The sequence below is a fragment of the Hemitrygon akajei genome, chromosome 16 (genome assembly GCF_048418815.1).
Source record: "Hemitrygon akajei chromosome 16, sHemAka1.3, whole genome shotgun sequence".
Lineage (NCBI taxonomy): Eukaryota > Metazoa > Chordata > Chondrichthyes > Myliobatiformes > Dasyatidae > Hemitrygon > Hemitrygon akajei.
In genome coordinates this window covers 30,672,415-30,690,434 of record NC_133139.1, presented here as the reverse complement: position 1 = coordinate 30,690,434, position 18,020 = coordinate 30,672,415, and the positions used below count along the sequence as shown (strand labels likewise).

At 43.1% G+C, this 18,020-nt stretch overlaps 1 protein-coding gene across 2 annotated transcripts in view; it reads left to right on the top strand.

Annotated features, from left to right (window-relative positions):
• The window catches only part of kank3 (KN motif and ankyrin repeat domains 3), a 72,321-nt gene that overhangs the window by 45,525 nt on the left and 8,776 nt on the right, over positions 1-18,020 (top strand). Inside the window, exons 6-9 of one of the 2 annotated variants that reach the window (XM_073068604.1) lie at positions 2,512-2,599; positions 7,994-8,213; positions 15,048-15,190; positions 17,419-17,619. In XM_073068604.1, the coding sequence (XP_072924705.1) occupies positions 2,512-2,599; positions 7,994-8,213; positions 15,048-15,190; positions 17,419-17,619 (652 nt within the window). Of the gene's footprint in view, positions 1-2,511; positions 2,600-7,993; positions 8,214-15,047; positions 15,207-17,418; positions 17,620-18,020 lie in introns of those variants that run through there. The other variant, XM_073068605.1, reaches the window with a different exon arrangement.

Genomic DNA, 18,020 nt, shown 5'->3' with positions numbered 1-18,020 from the left:
AGCGTAGCATGTCCACAGTTCTCCAACCCATCTGTGGAACATGTGAGGAAACCAGGGCAGACGGTCATGAGGAGATCGTACAAACTCCTTACAGACAACGATGGGAATTGAACCCCGATCAGTGACAGCTGGCAGTGTGAAGTGATACTCAAAGCACTATGAAACTGTGCCTTGAGAAAGACCAGGTAGAGCAGGGGTTCCCAATCTTTTTATGCCACGGAGCCGTACCATTAACCAAGGGGTCCAGGGACCCCAGGTTGGGAACCCCTGACTGGTAGATGGCATTAGCCTGGGGTAGATAATAAGGTTGGATAGTTAGGGAGACTGTTGTGAGGTCTTGTCATCTTGGTGATTGGAGATAGTAGTGAGAGGAGAAGGCATAATAAGCAGCAATGGAAAGATAAAGATGATGAAGCCAGGTGCTTCAGACTCTCCCGCATTGGTCAAGGTGGGGTGCATCCCTTTTGACTAAATTGTCAAGGCTAATGCCTCTGTTTACGGCAGTGTTCTCACAGGTCTTGTAAACGTAGTGGAATTTTGTGCAAGAGGATTAAATCAGCATTGAATGACATCCAGTTGTGCCAAGAGTTTCTGTGCCCCAACAGGTTAATGTATATGGAAATATTCACCAGTGGTTTTATATTCACGACCCGAAGATCACAAGAAGTGGCAGCATCCCCTTTATTTCATGCAGAAGTTCATACTTGGAACATGTTTCTGAATTTTAGAGATGGCTATGACTGTAAATACTCCCAGAATTTGGAGCTTGACTGATCTACATTCTTGGAACTTTAAAAAAATTTTGTTTTGCTTTCTTTTCTTGTGTTTATGAGGTTTTTTAATATGTTGATTAAATCTGACTTTTAAGAACATTACTGGCCTACAGTCCGGTTTTGTTAAATGAATCATTTATTGGCGCCTAGCTTGTCTGTGAGGTTGAATGCTCCTTATCTCCTTGCTTCCTTGTTTCCTGGTTTAGGGAATGTGCTTCCTTAATGTTTCCAATACACCATTTCCTTGCTGAGATCAGGGACTTTGCCAGCTGGTGCAAAATTCCAAATTTTGTTGAAATCCACTTCTGTGCTTTAGACCAGTTTTAAACCAATCCCGGTGCTTTGAAATTTAGTCGGAGTTTGGAATAAAACTGGCTACACTTAAACCTCATGAGTTCTAAATATAATATTTTCAGAATCCTAGTACAATATCTGTAAGTTTTTCACCAAGTATTCATTCGATTCTCCTATTTTTTAAATTAAATTATTTTTAAATCTAGTCTTCTCACTCTTTCCAGCAAAGCAGGTTTAACATCACTGATAGATGTTGTGAAATGTGTTGTTTTGCAGCAACAGTACAGAGCAATATATCAAAATACTATAAATTACAATAAGAAATACATATAAAATTAAATCAAATAGCTTGTGCAACAAGTGAAATAGTGAGTTCGTGGATTGGTTCATATGCCATTCAGAATTAGGATTGCGGAGGTGAAGAATCTGTCCCTAAAATGTTGAATGGTGTCTTCAGGCTCATGTACCTTCTCTTTGATGGTAGTAACAGGAAGAGAGTATGTCCTGGGTGATGAGGGTCGTTAACGATGGATGTGCCTTTTTCAGACACCGCGTTTTGCTTTATGGAGCATTTCTCATTATAACAACTAGCTTCCTAAAACAGTGTTCCTCCATTCACCTCCGATTTTTGTTTAAAACAGTCACCTTGAACCTGTGTCCTTCATCTACTGACCCCTCTTCCTCAGGGAGCCGTTTATTTTGGCACACTCTATCAAACTTTTCATGAAATTATAGCTCTTTGTCAGCTCTCACCCTTTCTCTGTTCTGAGGAGAACAATGCTAACATTGGAAAATGCTCTCAACAGCTGACCATTCTAGCAAATCTCCATTACCCTTTCACAAGCCTTGTCAGCCTTCCTATAGTTTGATATCGTCTTACCAGTATTTTTATTATGATTTAACAAAACAGCAGGGCACGATAGTGTAGCAGCTAGTGTAATGCTTTACGATGCCGGCAGTCAGGGTACAATTCCTGCTGCGGCCTGTACGTTCTCCTTGTAACTGTGTGAGTTTCCTCCGGGTGCTCCAGTTTCCTTCCCCTTCCACATTCTGAAGACGTATGGATTAATAAGGCCGTGTTGTGGCTGTGCTGGAAGCATGGCGACATTTGTGGGTTTCTACTGGCACATCCTCAGAATCCGAGTACAATACCTGTAAGTTTTCCTCAGACTGTGTAGGGCGTTGACACAAGTGACCCTCATCTCACTCTGTGTTTCATTGTTTCAATGTACGTGTGATAAATAGAACTAATATTTAAAAGACCTTTACTTTAACTCTCTTGCTTTTTTATTCTGCTTATAATACCAAAGATTTGAAGGCATGATTAGGCAGCTTAACCTTGCAATGTATCTCGGGTTTTATAAAAATGGATTTTCTGCCTTATGTAGTAAAGGTTTTTTGGATATTATTCTCATCCTGAATCCTCTGCTGTTTACTTTGGCAGATTTGAGTTGAGTTCAAAAATGCGGGAAGTCTGCCTGATTCTGAAAAATCATTTCAATGACCCGTGCCCGGTGAAGAGCAAGGAAGTGGTGAGTTTCCTCATGTGTCACTGTGATAATGTTCTTAGTGAGACAATTGATGCAGCATTATGCCAAGGAGGACTGGCTTAGATGTTTGTGTCAGGTGTAGATAAGACCCTGACAACAGAGTCAGAAGGTTGTGGCTACATTTTTCACTCCGGAGACCTAAGGACGGGCCGACAATTCCTGTGCAGTTCAAAAGGGATGTGGCAATGTTGTAAGTGCCTTTGCTCAGTTCAGAGGTTAAAATAAACCCTTTCTTGTTTTCTCTGATGTTTATGTATTGTTAAAAATTTGTATTATTTTAAAGAGGAAAGGAATTCTACCCAAGGTCCTGTCTAATATTTATCCTTAAATCAAAAACAAATTATCTGTTATCATCTCATTTGGATTGAGGGCAGAGGGGAGATCTATTTGCGGGATCTTGGTGCAAATTCGTGGCCAGTTTCCAATATTATAACAGATAGACAGACAGACAGACATACTTTATTGATCCTGAGGGAAATTGGGTTTCGTTACAGTCGCACCAACCAAGAATAGTGTAGAAATATAGCAATATAAAACCATAAATAATTAAATAATAATAGGTAAGTTATGCCAAGTGGAAATAAGTCCAGGACCAGCCTATTGGCTCAGGGTGTCTGACACTCCGAGGGAGGAGTTGTAAAGTTTGATGGCCACAGGCAGGAATGACTTCCTATGACGCTCAGTGTTGCATCTCGGTGGAATGAGTCTCTGGCTGAATGTACTCCTGTGCCTAACCAGTACATTATGGAGTGGATGGGAGTCATTATCCAAGATGGCATGCAACTTGGACAGCATCCTCTTTTCAGACACCACCGTCAGAGAGTCCGGTTCCACCCCCACAACATCACTGGCCTTACGAATGAGTTTGTTGATTCTGTTGGTGTCTGCTACCCTCAGCCTGCTGCCCCAGCACACAAGAGCAAACATGATAGCACTGGTCACCACAGACTCGTAGAACATCCTCAGCATCGTCCGGCAGATGTTAAAGGACCTCAGTCTCCTCAGGAAGTAGAGACGGCTCTGACCCTTCTTGTAGACAGCCTCAGTGTTCTTTGACCAGTCCAGTTTATTGTCAATAACAATGACAATACTGCAAAGATATTTCATTGACAAGCTAATGTTTTATTGGTCATGACTCTGAAGAACCTCAACGTCGTTACTAGAAGTACAGGTTAATCTCCCACCAAACTCTTCTGGTACTGCCAAAGAAACTAACCATCGTTTAGATGGGCTAAGGAGTCCTCATGTTTGACCTCAACATGGATATCTGATTATTATTTTACATCTGGGTTTAATAAATCCAACATGTGTTAATGCATGAACAGAAATATGCTCAAACTTTAAATGGTCTATTTAAAGAGATATTTGAAATAGTTGGAATATTTTGCACAGGACCAATGAATATGACAAAATGATCTCTGGATGCCTAAAGGCTTACCACACTTTAATAGGATGTCACTTGTTTTACTGCTGAGGAAGGTGCAGAAGAAAATGATTTTACCAATCAAAGGGAAGAAGAGATCTTCTACTGCCACTAGGAAGTAGTTAGAGGTAACTTGGCACTTAATAAGATTATTGTGGGCCATACCTGGAACCAGTTCAGGAAGTGCTTTAATACTCTAATCAGATTAGGGAAGGTGAATAAAGTTTTAGAATTACCTATTTATTGATAAGCACATCCGGCAATCCTCCCATTCTCACTGTTCTCCACCAAATTAGAGGTAACGCTGTATTATGGGTATGGGTGGGTGGGTTGTGTTTCTTGAGGATGGCCCACACTGTGATTTCCCATAACGCAAAGATGTGTCATTTGTGCCAAGACATACAAGTTGAAAAAATTGTGTTAAATTATTTACTTTTTCCACATACATTTAATAAGAGTGAATTTCATTCTGTATTTCGAACTTTTAGGCTAGTGATTTGTGAATTCTGTTAGGGTGAATTTTTGTAACTCAAACCATCATAATGTAATGGTCACCTGTATCTTTCACTTTTACTTAAATCCAAGGAACATCCATGGTTCATTTTCAAGGTCTATTTATCACCCTTTCTCTCAAGACATTCCCTCCGATACATCTGCCTAATAGTCACCCTCAAAGCCTACCATGTGGGGTCTTGTCTAGTGCCTTATTAAAGTTAATATGGACAACATTTACAGCCATCATTAATCTTCATAGTTACCCACTCAAAAAGACTCAATCAATTTGCTGAGACAGAAATTGCTCTGCACATAGCCATGTTGATCAGCTCCTGCCTTTCCAAGTGTACTTAAATCCTATCCCGTCGAGTTTTCTCCAATAACTTCCCTATTGACCTACAGCTTGTAGTTGCCCTGTCCCTGTTGCCATTCTTACATAAAGAAACAACATTAGCTATCTTTCTCTTCATTTCTAAAATAAGAATAAGGTCAAGAACATCCCCAACTCTGGCTGGGCTTTCCCATATTATCTCTTGGATACACTTAACAAAATTCTGTCTCATCCAATCTACTTGCACTAATGCAATCCCAGTAAATATTGGGAAAGTTAAAGTCTCACACTACTATAATCCTTCTGCACTTTACACCCTTCTACAAATTGTTTACAGATCTTCTCTAATTCCTGCTAATGATGGGGAAACCTATGGTATAACTCTAGTAAAGTAATCATCCCTTTTGTAATCCTAAATTCTACCCTTATCACCTTGTGATCACTCCAAGATATCCTGCCATGATCTCCCGGATACATTTTAAGTCCAGTATTCTTTAATTTCAGAATCTCAGTCACATATTCTTTTGCAGAGGCCTTAGAGTCTCTTCTTCAATGTACTAGTACGAACTTAGTACTTTAACCATGCCCTCTTCCTCCAGGAGTAAACTCCCTTTTGGTTTCTCTTGCTGGCTCCATCTCTCTTTTTACAACCCTGTTCCTTTTCACATGCCACTGGATTATTTTTGGACGCTTTCCTTTTTTTTCTCCTGAACTCTTCTTGTGCTCCCTTACCCTCTTCTACTTTTTTATTCACTTCCCACTGAACTCTCTGTAATCGGTCTAGTTCTCACTTGAATGCTCATTTTACGGTTTCTTTGATTATGCCTGGAGCTCTGGTTTAAATTTCTTTACAATTCTCTTTCATGGGGATGTATCTAAAGTGGAGCTGCTACAGTTCTAATTTAAAAACTTTAAACAAAAATAAAATAAAACTTTAAATAAAAACTTCTATTCAAACTCAGTTTTGCTTGCAAGCTTTGATTCTAATTTACCAGCACTAACTCCATATTCTCAGTTCATTGAAAAAGGCCCATCTCCAATTAACTATTTTTACCTTGCTTTGGACTATAACCTTTTCCATTGCTATTTAACATCTTCCAATATGATGATCATTGTTTCCTGTAGGTTCTGCCACTGATGCTTTACCTACTTGGCCTGAAACATTTCCCCGTCAAGGCCAGCAATGCTGCTTTTCTAAACAGGCCAGAAACATACTGATCAAGAAATCAGTATCCTTGCCCCATTTTGCCCCTATGTTGTAGCTGTCCCAGATTGTCATAGGGGCAGTTTGCATTCCCTATTTTCACTGCTCCACAACTTTCACACATCCCAACAATTACCCTGCATCTCTTTCCCCAATATCCTTGCCACTAGTTGGCATACAATACCTTAATCTTAACAGTGTAATAGCACTTCATTTGTTTCTTTCTTCTAAGGTAACGGATTCTGTCTTTGATTATCCCAGGATATCCCCCCTCTTCAACAGTACAATATTATTCTTAATCACGACTGCCCCGTCTCCCCTTCCTCAGCTTTCCTTCGTGCACTGTATCAAAAATATTTTGAATGTGTCCATGCTGTACCTTTATCACAAACAAGAGAAAATCTGCAGATGATGGAAATCCGAGCAACACACACAAAATGCTGGAGGAACTCAGCAGGTCAGGCAGCATCTATGGAAAAAATTACAGTCGACGTCTCGGGCCGAAACCTTTCGGCAGGGCTGGAGAAAAAAAGATGAAGAGTGGAATTAAAAGGTGGGAGAGGGGGGAGAGAAACACACTTAGAATCACTAATTAACCTATTAACCTGCATGTGTTTGGAATCAAAACCAGGCCATTGGAAGTATGAGACATCTGCTCTGCTAGCTGTTCCACTCTGCTGCTTGACTAATTAAAGGATAAACAGTTAATGTCTTTATTGAAAACACACTGTGCTGTCATCTTGAAATAACTAAAGATTATCAATAATATTCAATACCCAAAAAGTGTGTCTCTCCCCTCTCCCACCTTTTTTCTCCAGCCCTGCCGAAGGGCCTCGGCCCGAAACGTCAACCATACCTTTTTCCATAGATGCTGCCTGGCCTGCTGAGTTATTCCAGTATTTTGTGTGTGTTTCCTCTCTTTATAGTTGGGTCTCTGTTACCCTATTGTAATTCCACATGATTAATTATCTCCCAATTCATCAAACTTGTTCAACGCAATTATTTTGTCTTTACGTACACTAATTGTGAACCTTTTATTCTGGTTTCATCCAAAGGCCTTTTGGTTCTTCCAGGGCCTTTTCTCTCTTTTCTTCCCTGTTTTTAATGCTACCTTCCCATGCCAGAATTATTTTAAAACTACCCCCCCCCCCACCCCTGGAAGGAGATAACATTCCTGAAGAGACAGCTGCTCATGGATTGCTGACACCTAAGGCTCCAATCCCAGAGCATCTCAACAAATGGAGCAAAGACCCGTGCTGGGTGACAGTGCACATTTAGGAGTGGTATGAAGGGGAGCGGGCCCAGCTGATGGAGCTGTTGGCGCTGTATTAAGTGCACCCTGTGGCCAGCCTTTAAGACTTGCACGCTCCGGATTCCTGCTGTCGATTAGCGAGGTTTTGGGTGACAGCCAGTGGAGGACTCTCCACCACTGATTCACTGGTTTGCCTTTACAGTGTTCTCAAATATACCAATAGCTGTACTAGACCCGCTGTGTTTGGGCTGTTGAACCAGGATGTTATCCTCATGTTTTTGGGTCTTTACTGGGTGCCAGAGCAACCCCTATCTGTTCAACCATCGTACCATCAGCTCTTCCCAGGTTCCACCACTCAGGTCCGAGGGAGGAAACGGGTCATGGGGAGACCACCCAGGTAGTATGGAAGGTCATGATTGAACCCAGGTCAGCAGCAGTACTATCTGTGTCTTTGTGCCGCTTCCCTGTGTCCTGGGCGGGCCTGTGCCTGATTGTCAGCCGCTGATTAAGGCAGGGTCTTTGGAGAAGTCTGTCTTGGTGCGTTCTGTGGCCAGCTGGCTCCAGCTGCCTCTGAGCAACTGGTTTTGGGTGGGACCAGCTGAGGAAGATGGCCGAAAATCAAGAGCAGAATCGCCAGGAGCTCCCTGAGCACTCTTGCTGTGTGTTTGCAGATGTCCAGTCTCAATGCCCTCCAGCAGGAGTGGTTCCGGATCTCCAGCCAGAAATCTGCCTCACCCCAGACCGTCGCAGACTATCTGATGGGATTCGCCGAGATGTCACCGGCAATCCTCACGCACGTTGTCAACCTCTCTGATGCGAATGGCAACACGGCCCTGCACTACTGCGTTTCTCATTCCAACTTCCAGATCGTCCGGCTCCTGTTGGACACCGGTGAGTTGGAGTGTTCAAAGAACGGACACTGAATATTGACATCGCCCAGGCTCAATGTACGCCGTACAACACTTAGGTATTGCTAACATGTTAATAAACAGAACTAACATTGTCTTAATGATAAGGAACGTGCACGTTATGATGGACTTCTCACTGCTACGTAGTTTCGTGCCAATGCGAACGAGGTTAGTGGGGAAAGTTTTTAAAAGTGAGATAGGAAGAGTTCAGTGCCAACAGATTGTTCTAAGAGTGAAGGGTAAGGCTGACAGGAGTAGAGAACCCTGAGCGTGTGGTCAGGAAAAAGAAGGGATGTGTAAAGGACAGGCACTTGGGATCAAGCCAGTTCCTTGAGGAGCATGAAGGATACAGGAAAACACTTTAGAAGGAAATTAGGAGTGTAGTATGGGGCCATACTGCCAGATAAGAGAAAGGATTTTCCTAAATGATTCTATAAATATTATATTAAAGGCAGTAGGTCCACTTAAAAATCCATGTTTTGATCTGTGCGTAGAGCCAAGGGAAGTGGGTGGGGTCTTAAATGAATTATTCTAGTCTGTATTTAAGGTGGAGAAAGGCATGGAAGGGAACAGTAATATCCTGAAATTTATCAACATTACAAATGAGGAGATGTTCAAGTGCATAAAGATGAATAAATCTCCAGGACCTGACCAGGAATATCCTAGGATGATAAGGGAGGCGATTGCTGTCAGAGATTTTTGAACCTTCATTAACCACAGGCGAGGTAAGCGTAGAACAATACAGCTCAGGATTAGGCCATTCTGCCCACAATGTCTGTGCTGACCTTGATGTCAATTCAAACTAAACTCTACTGCCTACACTTGGACTACATCCCTCCATTTCCTGCCTGTTCATGTAACTGTCCAAATCTCTTAAATGCTACAATCATTATTAGTGGTGGAGGCAGATACAATAGTGAAATTTAAGAGACTACTAGACAGGTGTATGGAGGAATTTAAGGTGTGGGGTTATATGGGAGGCAGGGTTTAAGGGGTCGGCATAACATTGTGGGCTGAAGGGCCTGTACTGTGCTGTACTATTCTATATTCTATGTTCTATTATCTGTGTCTACTGTTTCTTGAGGGTGCAGAAGACATTCACAAATATGGTGCTTGAGTTACAAGGAAATATTAGAGATAGGCTGGGTCCATTATCTCTTGAGCAAAGGAGGATGAGAGGTAACATCTTAGAGGTGTACAAAATTATGAAAAGCCTCGATAGGGTAGGTAGCATGACCTTTTCCTGTGAAAGGAACTGTTTTAAATTAAAAGAGCAGGTTTAAAGGAGATCTGATGAGGAATTTTTCACAGAGTAGTTAATATCTGTCATCTGGACTGAGCATTTGAGATTCATCTAGATAGATACTTAAATAAACAAGATGATATGCTGATCCATAAGAATGAGATATATGGGATCTAAAGTGGTCTGGTTAATCAGGTCCAGAATTGGCTTGACGATAGGAGAAAGAGGTAGTGGTGGAAGTATGCTTTTCTGTTTGGAAGTGCAGTGATATTATAGGGATCAGTGCTGGGATCTCCTTGTTTGTAATGTATATTGATGATATGGACGTAAATGTAAGAGGGATGATTAGTAAATATGCAGATGACCCAGAAACTGCTGTGTGGTGGATAGTGAGGAAGATTGTCAAATATCACAGCAGGATTTAGATCAGATGGAAAGTTGGGTGGAGCACTGGCAGATGAAAGTTAAGTCTGACAAGTGGAGGTCAGCCAGTGAGAACAGCGGGAAGAGTTTAAAAAGAAGACAGCTTTACAGAGCGGGCATCCGAGGAGCAGGCGATGGAATAATGGGAGACAGAGTAGGAAGGCTTTGGCTCGATGGGGCTTCAGCAATAAAGGGTCGAGGTGAGTTACGTAGAATACAGACAGGAAGCACGTGTGTGAGGCCGGTTTTCTGTGCTCGGTGTCAGATGTGGGAAGTCCTGGAGACTGCCAGCCTCCCAGATGGCCACATCTGCACCAGGTGTGCCGAGCTGCAGCTCCTTCGGGACCGTGTTAGGGAACTGGAGATGCAGCTCGATGGCCTTCGTCTGGTCAGGGAGAGTGAGGAGGTGATAGAGAGGAGCTATAGGCAGCTAGTCATTCTGGGGCCTGGGGAGACAGATAAGTGGGTAACAGTCAGGAGAAGGAAGGGCAAGAAGCAGATACTAGAGAGTACTCCAGTGGCTGTTACCCCTTAACAATAAATACTCCTGTTTGAGTACTGTTGGGGGAGACAGCCTACCTGGGGGAAGCAATAGTGGCCGCGCCTCTGGCACAGATTCTGGCCCTGTGGCTCAGAAGGGTAGGGAAAGGAAGAGAATGGCAGTAGTGATAGGGGACTTTATAGTTAGCGGGTCAGACAGGTGATTCTGGGGACGCAGGAAAGAAACGCGGATGGTAGTTTGCCTTCCAGGTGCCAGGGTCCAGGATGTTTCTGATCATGTCCATGATATCCTGAAGTGGGAAGGAGAACAGCCAGAGGTTGTGATACATATTGGTACCAACGATATAGGTAGGAAAAGGGAGGAGGTCCTGAAAACAGACCACAGGGAATTAGGAAGGAAGTTTAGAAGCAGGACTCAAAGATAGTAATCTCGGGATTACTGCCTGTGCCACGTGACAGTGAGAATAGGAATAGAATGAGGTGGAGGATAAATGCGTGGCTGAGGGATTGGAGCAGGGGGCAGGGATTCAGATTTCTGGATCATTGGGACCTCTTCTGGGGCAGGTGTGACCTGTACGAAAAGGTCGGGTTGCACTTTAATCCGAGGGGGACCAATATCCTGGCAGAGAGGTTTGCAAAGGTTATTGGGGAGAGTTTAAACTAGAATTACTGGGGGGTGGGAACTGAACTGAAGAGACAGAGGAAAGAGACGTTGGCTCACAAATAGAGAAAGCTTGGCGACAATGAGAAAGGGAGGATAGGCAGGTGACAGAGAAGGGATGCATTCAGACCGATGGTTTGAGATGTGTCTTCTTTAATGCGAAGAGTATTATGAATAAAGTGGATGAGCTTAGAGCGTGGATCAGCACTTGGAGCTATGATGTTGTGGCCATTACAGAGACTTGGATGGTGCAGGGCAGGAATGGCTACTTCAAGTGCCAGGCTTTAGATGTTTCAGAAAGTGCGGGGAGGGAGGCAAAAGAGGTGGGGGCGTGGCACTGTTGATCAGGGATAGTGTCACAGCTGCAGAAAAGGAGGAAGCCATGGAAGGATTGTCTACGGAGTCTCTATGGGTGGAAGTTAGGAATACGAAGGGGTCAATAACTCTACTGGGTGTTTTTTGTAGACCACCCAATAGTAACAGGGACATCAAGGAGCAGATAGGGAGACAGATTCTGGAAAGGAGTAATAATAACAGGGTTGATGTGGTGGGAGATTTTAATTTCCCAAATATTGATTGGCATCTCCCTAGAGTGAGGGTTTAGATGGGGTGGAGTTTGTTTGGTGTGTTCAGGAAGGTTTCTTGATATAATATGTAGATAAACCTACAAGAGGAGAGGCTGTACTTGATCTGGTATTGGGAAATGAACCTGGTCAGGTGTCAGATATCTCAGTGGGAGAGCATTTTGGAGATAGTGATCTCCTTTACCATAGCATTGGAGAGGGATAGGAACAGACAAGTTAAGAAAGCGCTGAATCAGAGTAAGGGGGAATAAGAGGCTATCAGGCAGTAACTTAGAAGCATAAATTGGAAACAGATTTTCTCAGGGAAATGTACGGAAGAAATGAGCAAATGTTCTGGGGTTATTTATGTGGGGTTCTACATAGATACTTTCCAATGAGACAGGGAAAGGATGGTAGGATACAGGAACCATGGTGTACAAAGGCTGTTGTAAATCTAGTCAAGAAGAAAAGAAGAGTTTACAAAAGGTTCAAAAAACTAGGTAATGATAGAGATCTAGAAGATTATAAGGCGAGCAGGCAGGAGCTTAAGAATGAAATTAGGAGAGCCAGAAGGGGCCATGAGAAGGCCTTGGCGGACGGGATTAAGGAAACCCCCAATGCATTCTACAATTATGTGAAGAGCAAGAGGATAAGATGTGAGAGAATAGGACCAATCAAGTGTGTCAGTGGAAAAGTATGTATGGAACCGGAGGAGATGGCAGAGGTACTTAATGAATACTTTGCTTCAGTATTCACTATGGAAAAGGATCTTGGCGATTGTAGGGATGACTTACAGCGGACTGAAAAGCTTGAGCATGTAGATATTAAGGAAGAGGATGTGCTGGAGCTTTTGGAAAGCATCAATTTGGTTAAGTCACCGGGACCGGACAGGATGTACCCCAGGCTACTGTGGGAGGCGAGGGAGGAGATTGCTGAGCCTCTAGCGATGATCTTTGCATCATCAATGGGGGATGGGAGAGGTTCCAGAGGATTGAGGGTTGTGGATGTTGTTCCCTTATTCAAGAAACAGAGTAGAGATAGCCCAGGAAATTATAGACCAGTGAGTCTTACTTCAGTGGTTGGTAAGTTGATGGAGAAGATCCTGAGAGGTAGGATTTATGATCATTTGGAGAGGCATAATATGACTAGGAATAGTCAGCATGGCTTTATCAAAGGCAGGTTGTGCCTTACGAGCCTGATTGAAGTTTTTGAGGATATGACTAAACACATTGATGAGGGAGAGCCATAGATGTAGTGTATATAGATTTTAGCAAGGCATTTGATAAGGTACCCCATGCAAGGCTTATTGAGAAAGTAAGGAGGCATGGAATCCAAGGGGACATTGCTTTGTGGATCCAGAACTGGCTTGCCCACAGAAGACAAAGAGTAGTTGTAGATGGATCATATTCAGCATGGAGGTCGGTGACCAGTGGTGTGCCTCAGGGATCTGTTCTGGGATCCCTACTGTTTGTGATTTTTATAAATGACCTGGATGAGGAAATGGAGGAATGGGTTAGTAAATTTGCTGATGACACAAAGGTTGGGGATGTTGTGGACTGTGTGGAGGGCTGTCAGAGGTTACAGCGGGACATTGATAGGATGCAAAACTGGGCTGACAAGTGGCAGATGGAGTTCAACCCAGATAAGTGTGAGGTGGTTCATTTTGGTAGGTCAAATATGATGGTAGAAAATAGCATTACTGGCAAGACTCTTGGAAGTGTGGAGGATCAGAGGGAACTTGGGGTCCAAGTCCATAGGACACTCAAAGCTGCTACGCAGGTTGACTCTGTGGTTAAGAAGGCATATGGTGCATTGGCCTTCATCAATCGTGGGATTGAGCTTAAGAGCCGAGAGGTAATGTTGCAGCTATATAGGACCCAGGTCAGATCCCACTTGGAGTACTGTGCTCAATTCTGATCTGCTCACTACAGGAAGGATGTGGAAACCATAGAAAGGGTGCAGAGGAGATTTACAAGGCTGTTGTCTGGATTGGGGAGCATGCCTTATGAGAATAGGCTGAGTGAACCGGCCTTTTCTCATTGGAGCGATGGAGGATGAAAGGTGACCTGATAGAGGTGTACAAGATAATGAGAGGCATGATCGTGTGGATAGTCAGAGGCTTTTTCCCAGGACTGAAATGGCTAGCATGAGAGGGCAGAGTTTTAAGGTGCTTGGAAGCAGGTACAGAGAAGATGTCAGGGGTAAGTTTTTTACACAGAGAGGTGAGTGTGTGGAATGGGCTGCCGGCGGCGGTGGTGGAGGTGGAAATGATAGAGTCTTTTAAGAGATTCCTGGATGGATACATGGAGCTTAGGAAAATAGAGGGCTATGGATAATCCTAGGTAGTTTGAAGGTAGGGATATGCTCGGCACAGCTTTGTGGGCCGAAGGGCCTTTATTGTGCTGTAGGTTTTCTATGTTGCTATGTTTCTAGGTGTGATGAGATCCATTTGGGAAGTCAAATCAGGAAGGAGTGCATACAGTGAAGAAATGTGAACCAAGTGTGTGAAAACAGGATTACTGTAGATGGGCTAAAATAAAGTCAACATGGATACATTGGGAAGAAGAGCTTGTTTTTGCATTTTAAGACTCTCAGATTCTCCAATTCTACTAAAGCTTGGTCCCTTTTAAATATTCAGTTTATAATCAAAGGTAGCTTATTAGATTCTTGGCTGCAATAGTGATTTTAATCTTGATGTACAAGGGGATAATTTTGTTCTGCCAGCTGTGTTTAGTGGTGAGTTGCAGTCTCGGGTAGTTTCATAGTGTTGTCGTGCTCCCAGGAATGTTTATGTGTGCTATGGGCAAGGATTTGAGCACAGGAAGGTAACAACAAAATGGAGACAAAGAAGATGCCTCAGTAGAGCCTTGCTTGTCCTCACTGCCTCTGTTTGTTTTCAGTGATGGTGGACAGTCTCATGATCTTGCAGGCTCAGAAGTAGTTTTAATGGTGTCTTACTGTGGTTGTTCTCAGGATCTCACAGTTGGCTGGGTTGATTTTTTTTTTGATAAGGTCAGTGATTTAGCCTTGAAGTTGGACTAGTGGTTAGGCTTGTGGTTCATGTTTGACCTGTGGTTAGTGATACAACGTGCAGCCTCCATAGGTTCCACTTGGCTAGATAAGGGCCAGTAATTTGTCCCATTGCAATAGGCACTCTTGCCTTGCCACTGATTAGACTTTTAGAGCTAGTCTTACCCCCACTGGGTAATTCTATGATCCCACATTGTGTGACAGTCCTGCAATGACAGTGGGTAGTCTTGCTGTACTTAAAACAGGAGTGGAGAGATTCACGTTCTTGCAGTACCAATTAGTACTCTTGCAGGGTAGTTTCGTGGTGCCTGTGGGTGATTAACTTCCAGTCGTTTGTTGTGTATTTTTCCACTTGCTAAGATGGATTTTACCCTCTCTGATTCTCTTATTTTTCAGGTGTGTGTAATGTTGACTGGCAGAACAAGGCGGGCTACACAGCGATCATGCTCGCTGCCCTGGCTGCTATGGAAACTGAAGCGGAGATGAAAGTCGTGAAGCAGTTGTTTAGTTTGGGCAATGTTAATGCCAAGGCCAGCCAGGTGAACAACAATGGTGGTAATTAATATTCACCCATGTTACATCACAAAACCAACTTGGCAATTGAAACTGCCGATGCCATTGAAAATCAAAATTCAGTGCTGAAATTGTGAAGTTGAGTCCTGTTCCCTCGGTTCACTATTAGCAGGTTATCTGGCATTGATTGGCTGAGTCTGAACACCTATTTTAGTTGCTGTGCCTTGGAGGAGGGTTTGCAGATGGTGACATTTCCAAGTCTATGTTGTTGTTTGCTGTGGTAGAGGCCATGGGTTTGTAAGATGCTGCAAAGCATCCTAGGAGAGTAATTCCTGCACAATTTTTGTTGCACATTTGTCGAGGGAGGGATTCTTTGGGTGGTGAATAGAATGCTCATCATATGAAGCTGAGTCATGAGGTGTTCTCTAATTCCATGAAAGAGTTCTACATATTTCAATTAATTTGGAAAATCTCATTCTCTTGGTTGTGATTGACATCGAATGATAGAATCCTGTATCATCCACGATTCTCCATCATCATAGCTGGGAGTTTGAGGGGACAAGTAATTCAGTTCAATCAACTCTGCCATCTTGGTGTGTTGGTCAAGATCTGCCCTTGCAGCTCGGTTGGGTCTGGTTAACACTCTTATACACACAGTCCCCATCCGCTTGTTTCTCTGAGAAGTCTTGCAGAGCCTGCAGGACTAAGAATGACAGTCTAGATGATTCCATTCTTATGACACTGTTAGGTCAAGATCTTGTTTCATGGCAGGAACAACTTTATCATACATCATGAAGTCAATTCCCTGTTACCACATAAAGGATAGCTGGGGATTAGTAATAGCAGTTAGCCTGCTGAGCAACACTGGAATCGCAGAATAGCAGATGAACAGGAAAGATAAACTCTGCTTGTTGAGTTTATTACACGTGAGCGTCATTGGCAAGGCTAGTTAGTATAAAATGTTTTTAAGGGGCTGCCGAGTTGTCACCTTGAACCGCTGAAATCAATACACTGTGGCGTCGGCACATTGCTGTTGAGTAGGGAGTTCCAGGGGATTTAGGCTCAACATCAATAACATTTCATGGGGATACATTTGCAAGTCAGGATAGTGTGTGTCCCAGTGGGGGGAGGGGGATTGCGATGGGGTTTTGCAGATGGTAGTAATCCCATGTGTATTCTTTGCTCTTTGCCGTTTCAGTGGTAGAGATCTTGCCCTTAGGAGCTACTGAGGATAGTCCTTGAGAGCAAATGCACTGCAATATTTTGGTGCATGTTTCACCCATGGTGTGTCACTGGTGCTGGGAAGGAGTGTTTAGGGTGGTTAATGGGATGCCAACTAGGTGGGTTGTTCTATTCTGAACGACATCAGGTTTCATGACTTTCATTCATTGTATTATGAAGACAAACTACTCTTTATCAAATTAGAAGGAATAATAATTTGGTCAGTTCAGCTACTAAGTCAGCCCAGATCGGAGGCGAAAGCCAATTTGGCTCACTCTCCGTGATCTTCACTCCTCTCTCCAGGGAATGGAGACTTCCGCTGTTCTGCGGTTGGGTCAATTTAAATGCCAGCTCAGACAGACTGAAAAGACAGGGTGTCGGTTGGGACAAGAGCTGATTTTGCTCGTTCTCCGTGATAGTCATCTCAATGGCGCTGAGGCTATGAGGACTTCCCCGGCTGCTGTGCTCTGTGCCCACTAATATGATGACCTGATAATTGATGCTTTGGGCCTACTCTGGGGTACCAATCTGAGGACTCCATTTTGGTTTGGAATGCTGTTGTTGTTCCATTAAATTGCTTGCATGTTATTTATTTATTCTTTCTCTTGCATCGATTGTCGGTCTTTTATTTTTATTCTTTTTTTTCTTTAATTGGGTTCTTTCGTGTTTCTTGCTTTGTGGCTACCCATGAGCAAACACATCTCAAGGTTGTATAATTTATACATTATTTGATTATAGATGAATCCTGAATTTTGAAGTCTAGAGTTAATTTTTCAGCTCAATTGAAACATTACCTTCCTCAGAAATGGAAAACATAGAAAATGTTTTGGTTTTAAGTTGCAGTGAGAGTACAGGGGAGCTGTAAAAATTATGCCTCGTCCCCAACAGCCAAGTTCAACAAATTGTCTTGTAAAGTTTCCAGTTTGTTGTACTTGTTATTGTTATTGTTGAAGCGTTGCTCAGTTCTATAATTCCCCATCTGTTAAGGGAACACCCAATTCAAAGTTTAAAAGTATTTTTATTTCCTTTCTAGGCAGGGCAGACTGCCTTAATGCTGGCTGTAAGTCACGGCCGTATTGAAATGGTGAAGGCCCTGCTGGATTGTGGGGCTGATGTTAATAGCCAGGACAACGAGGGCTCTACTTCGCTGATGTGTGCCTGTGAGCATGGACGCCTGGAGATCGTGAAAGTCCTCCTGAAGCAGCCAGAGTGCAACATCTCACTGACTGATAATGTATGTTTAAGCTGCATCTACTGCAGGGTTTGAAACACTATTGCTTCCCAGAAAAGAAGTATCATTGATAATTCCTCTAAGACAGGGAGTCCCTGCCTTTTATGCCAAGGACCCCTACCATTAACCAAGAGGTCTGTGGACCCAGGTTGGGAGCTCCTACTCTAAAAGTACAAAAGCAAGTGTTTCCTGAAAACCTACACTGTCTTCAGTAAGATTGATGTTGATCTAATGTTTGACATCAATTGCCCATGACTATTGATTCCCCTACGAGCTGAAAATCAGCCTTGAATACACTCTAGGTTTGAGATATCCAACGATTCACCACCAATAATTCTTCAATATCTCTATTTTAAGTCATCTCCCTTATCCTGATCTGTCCCGCCTTAGTCAATGATGTCTCT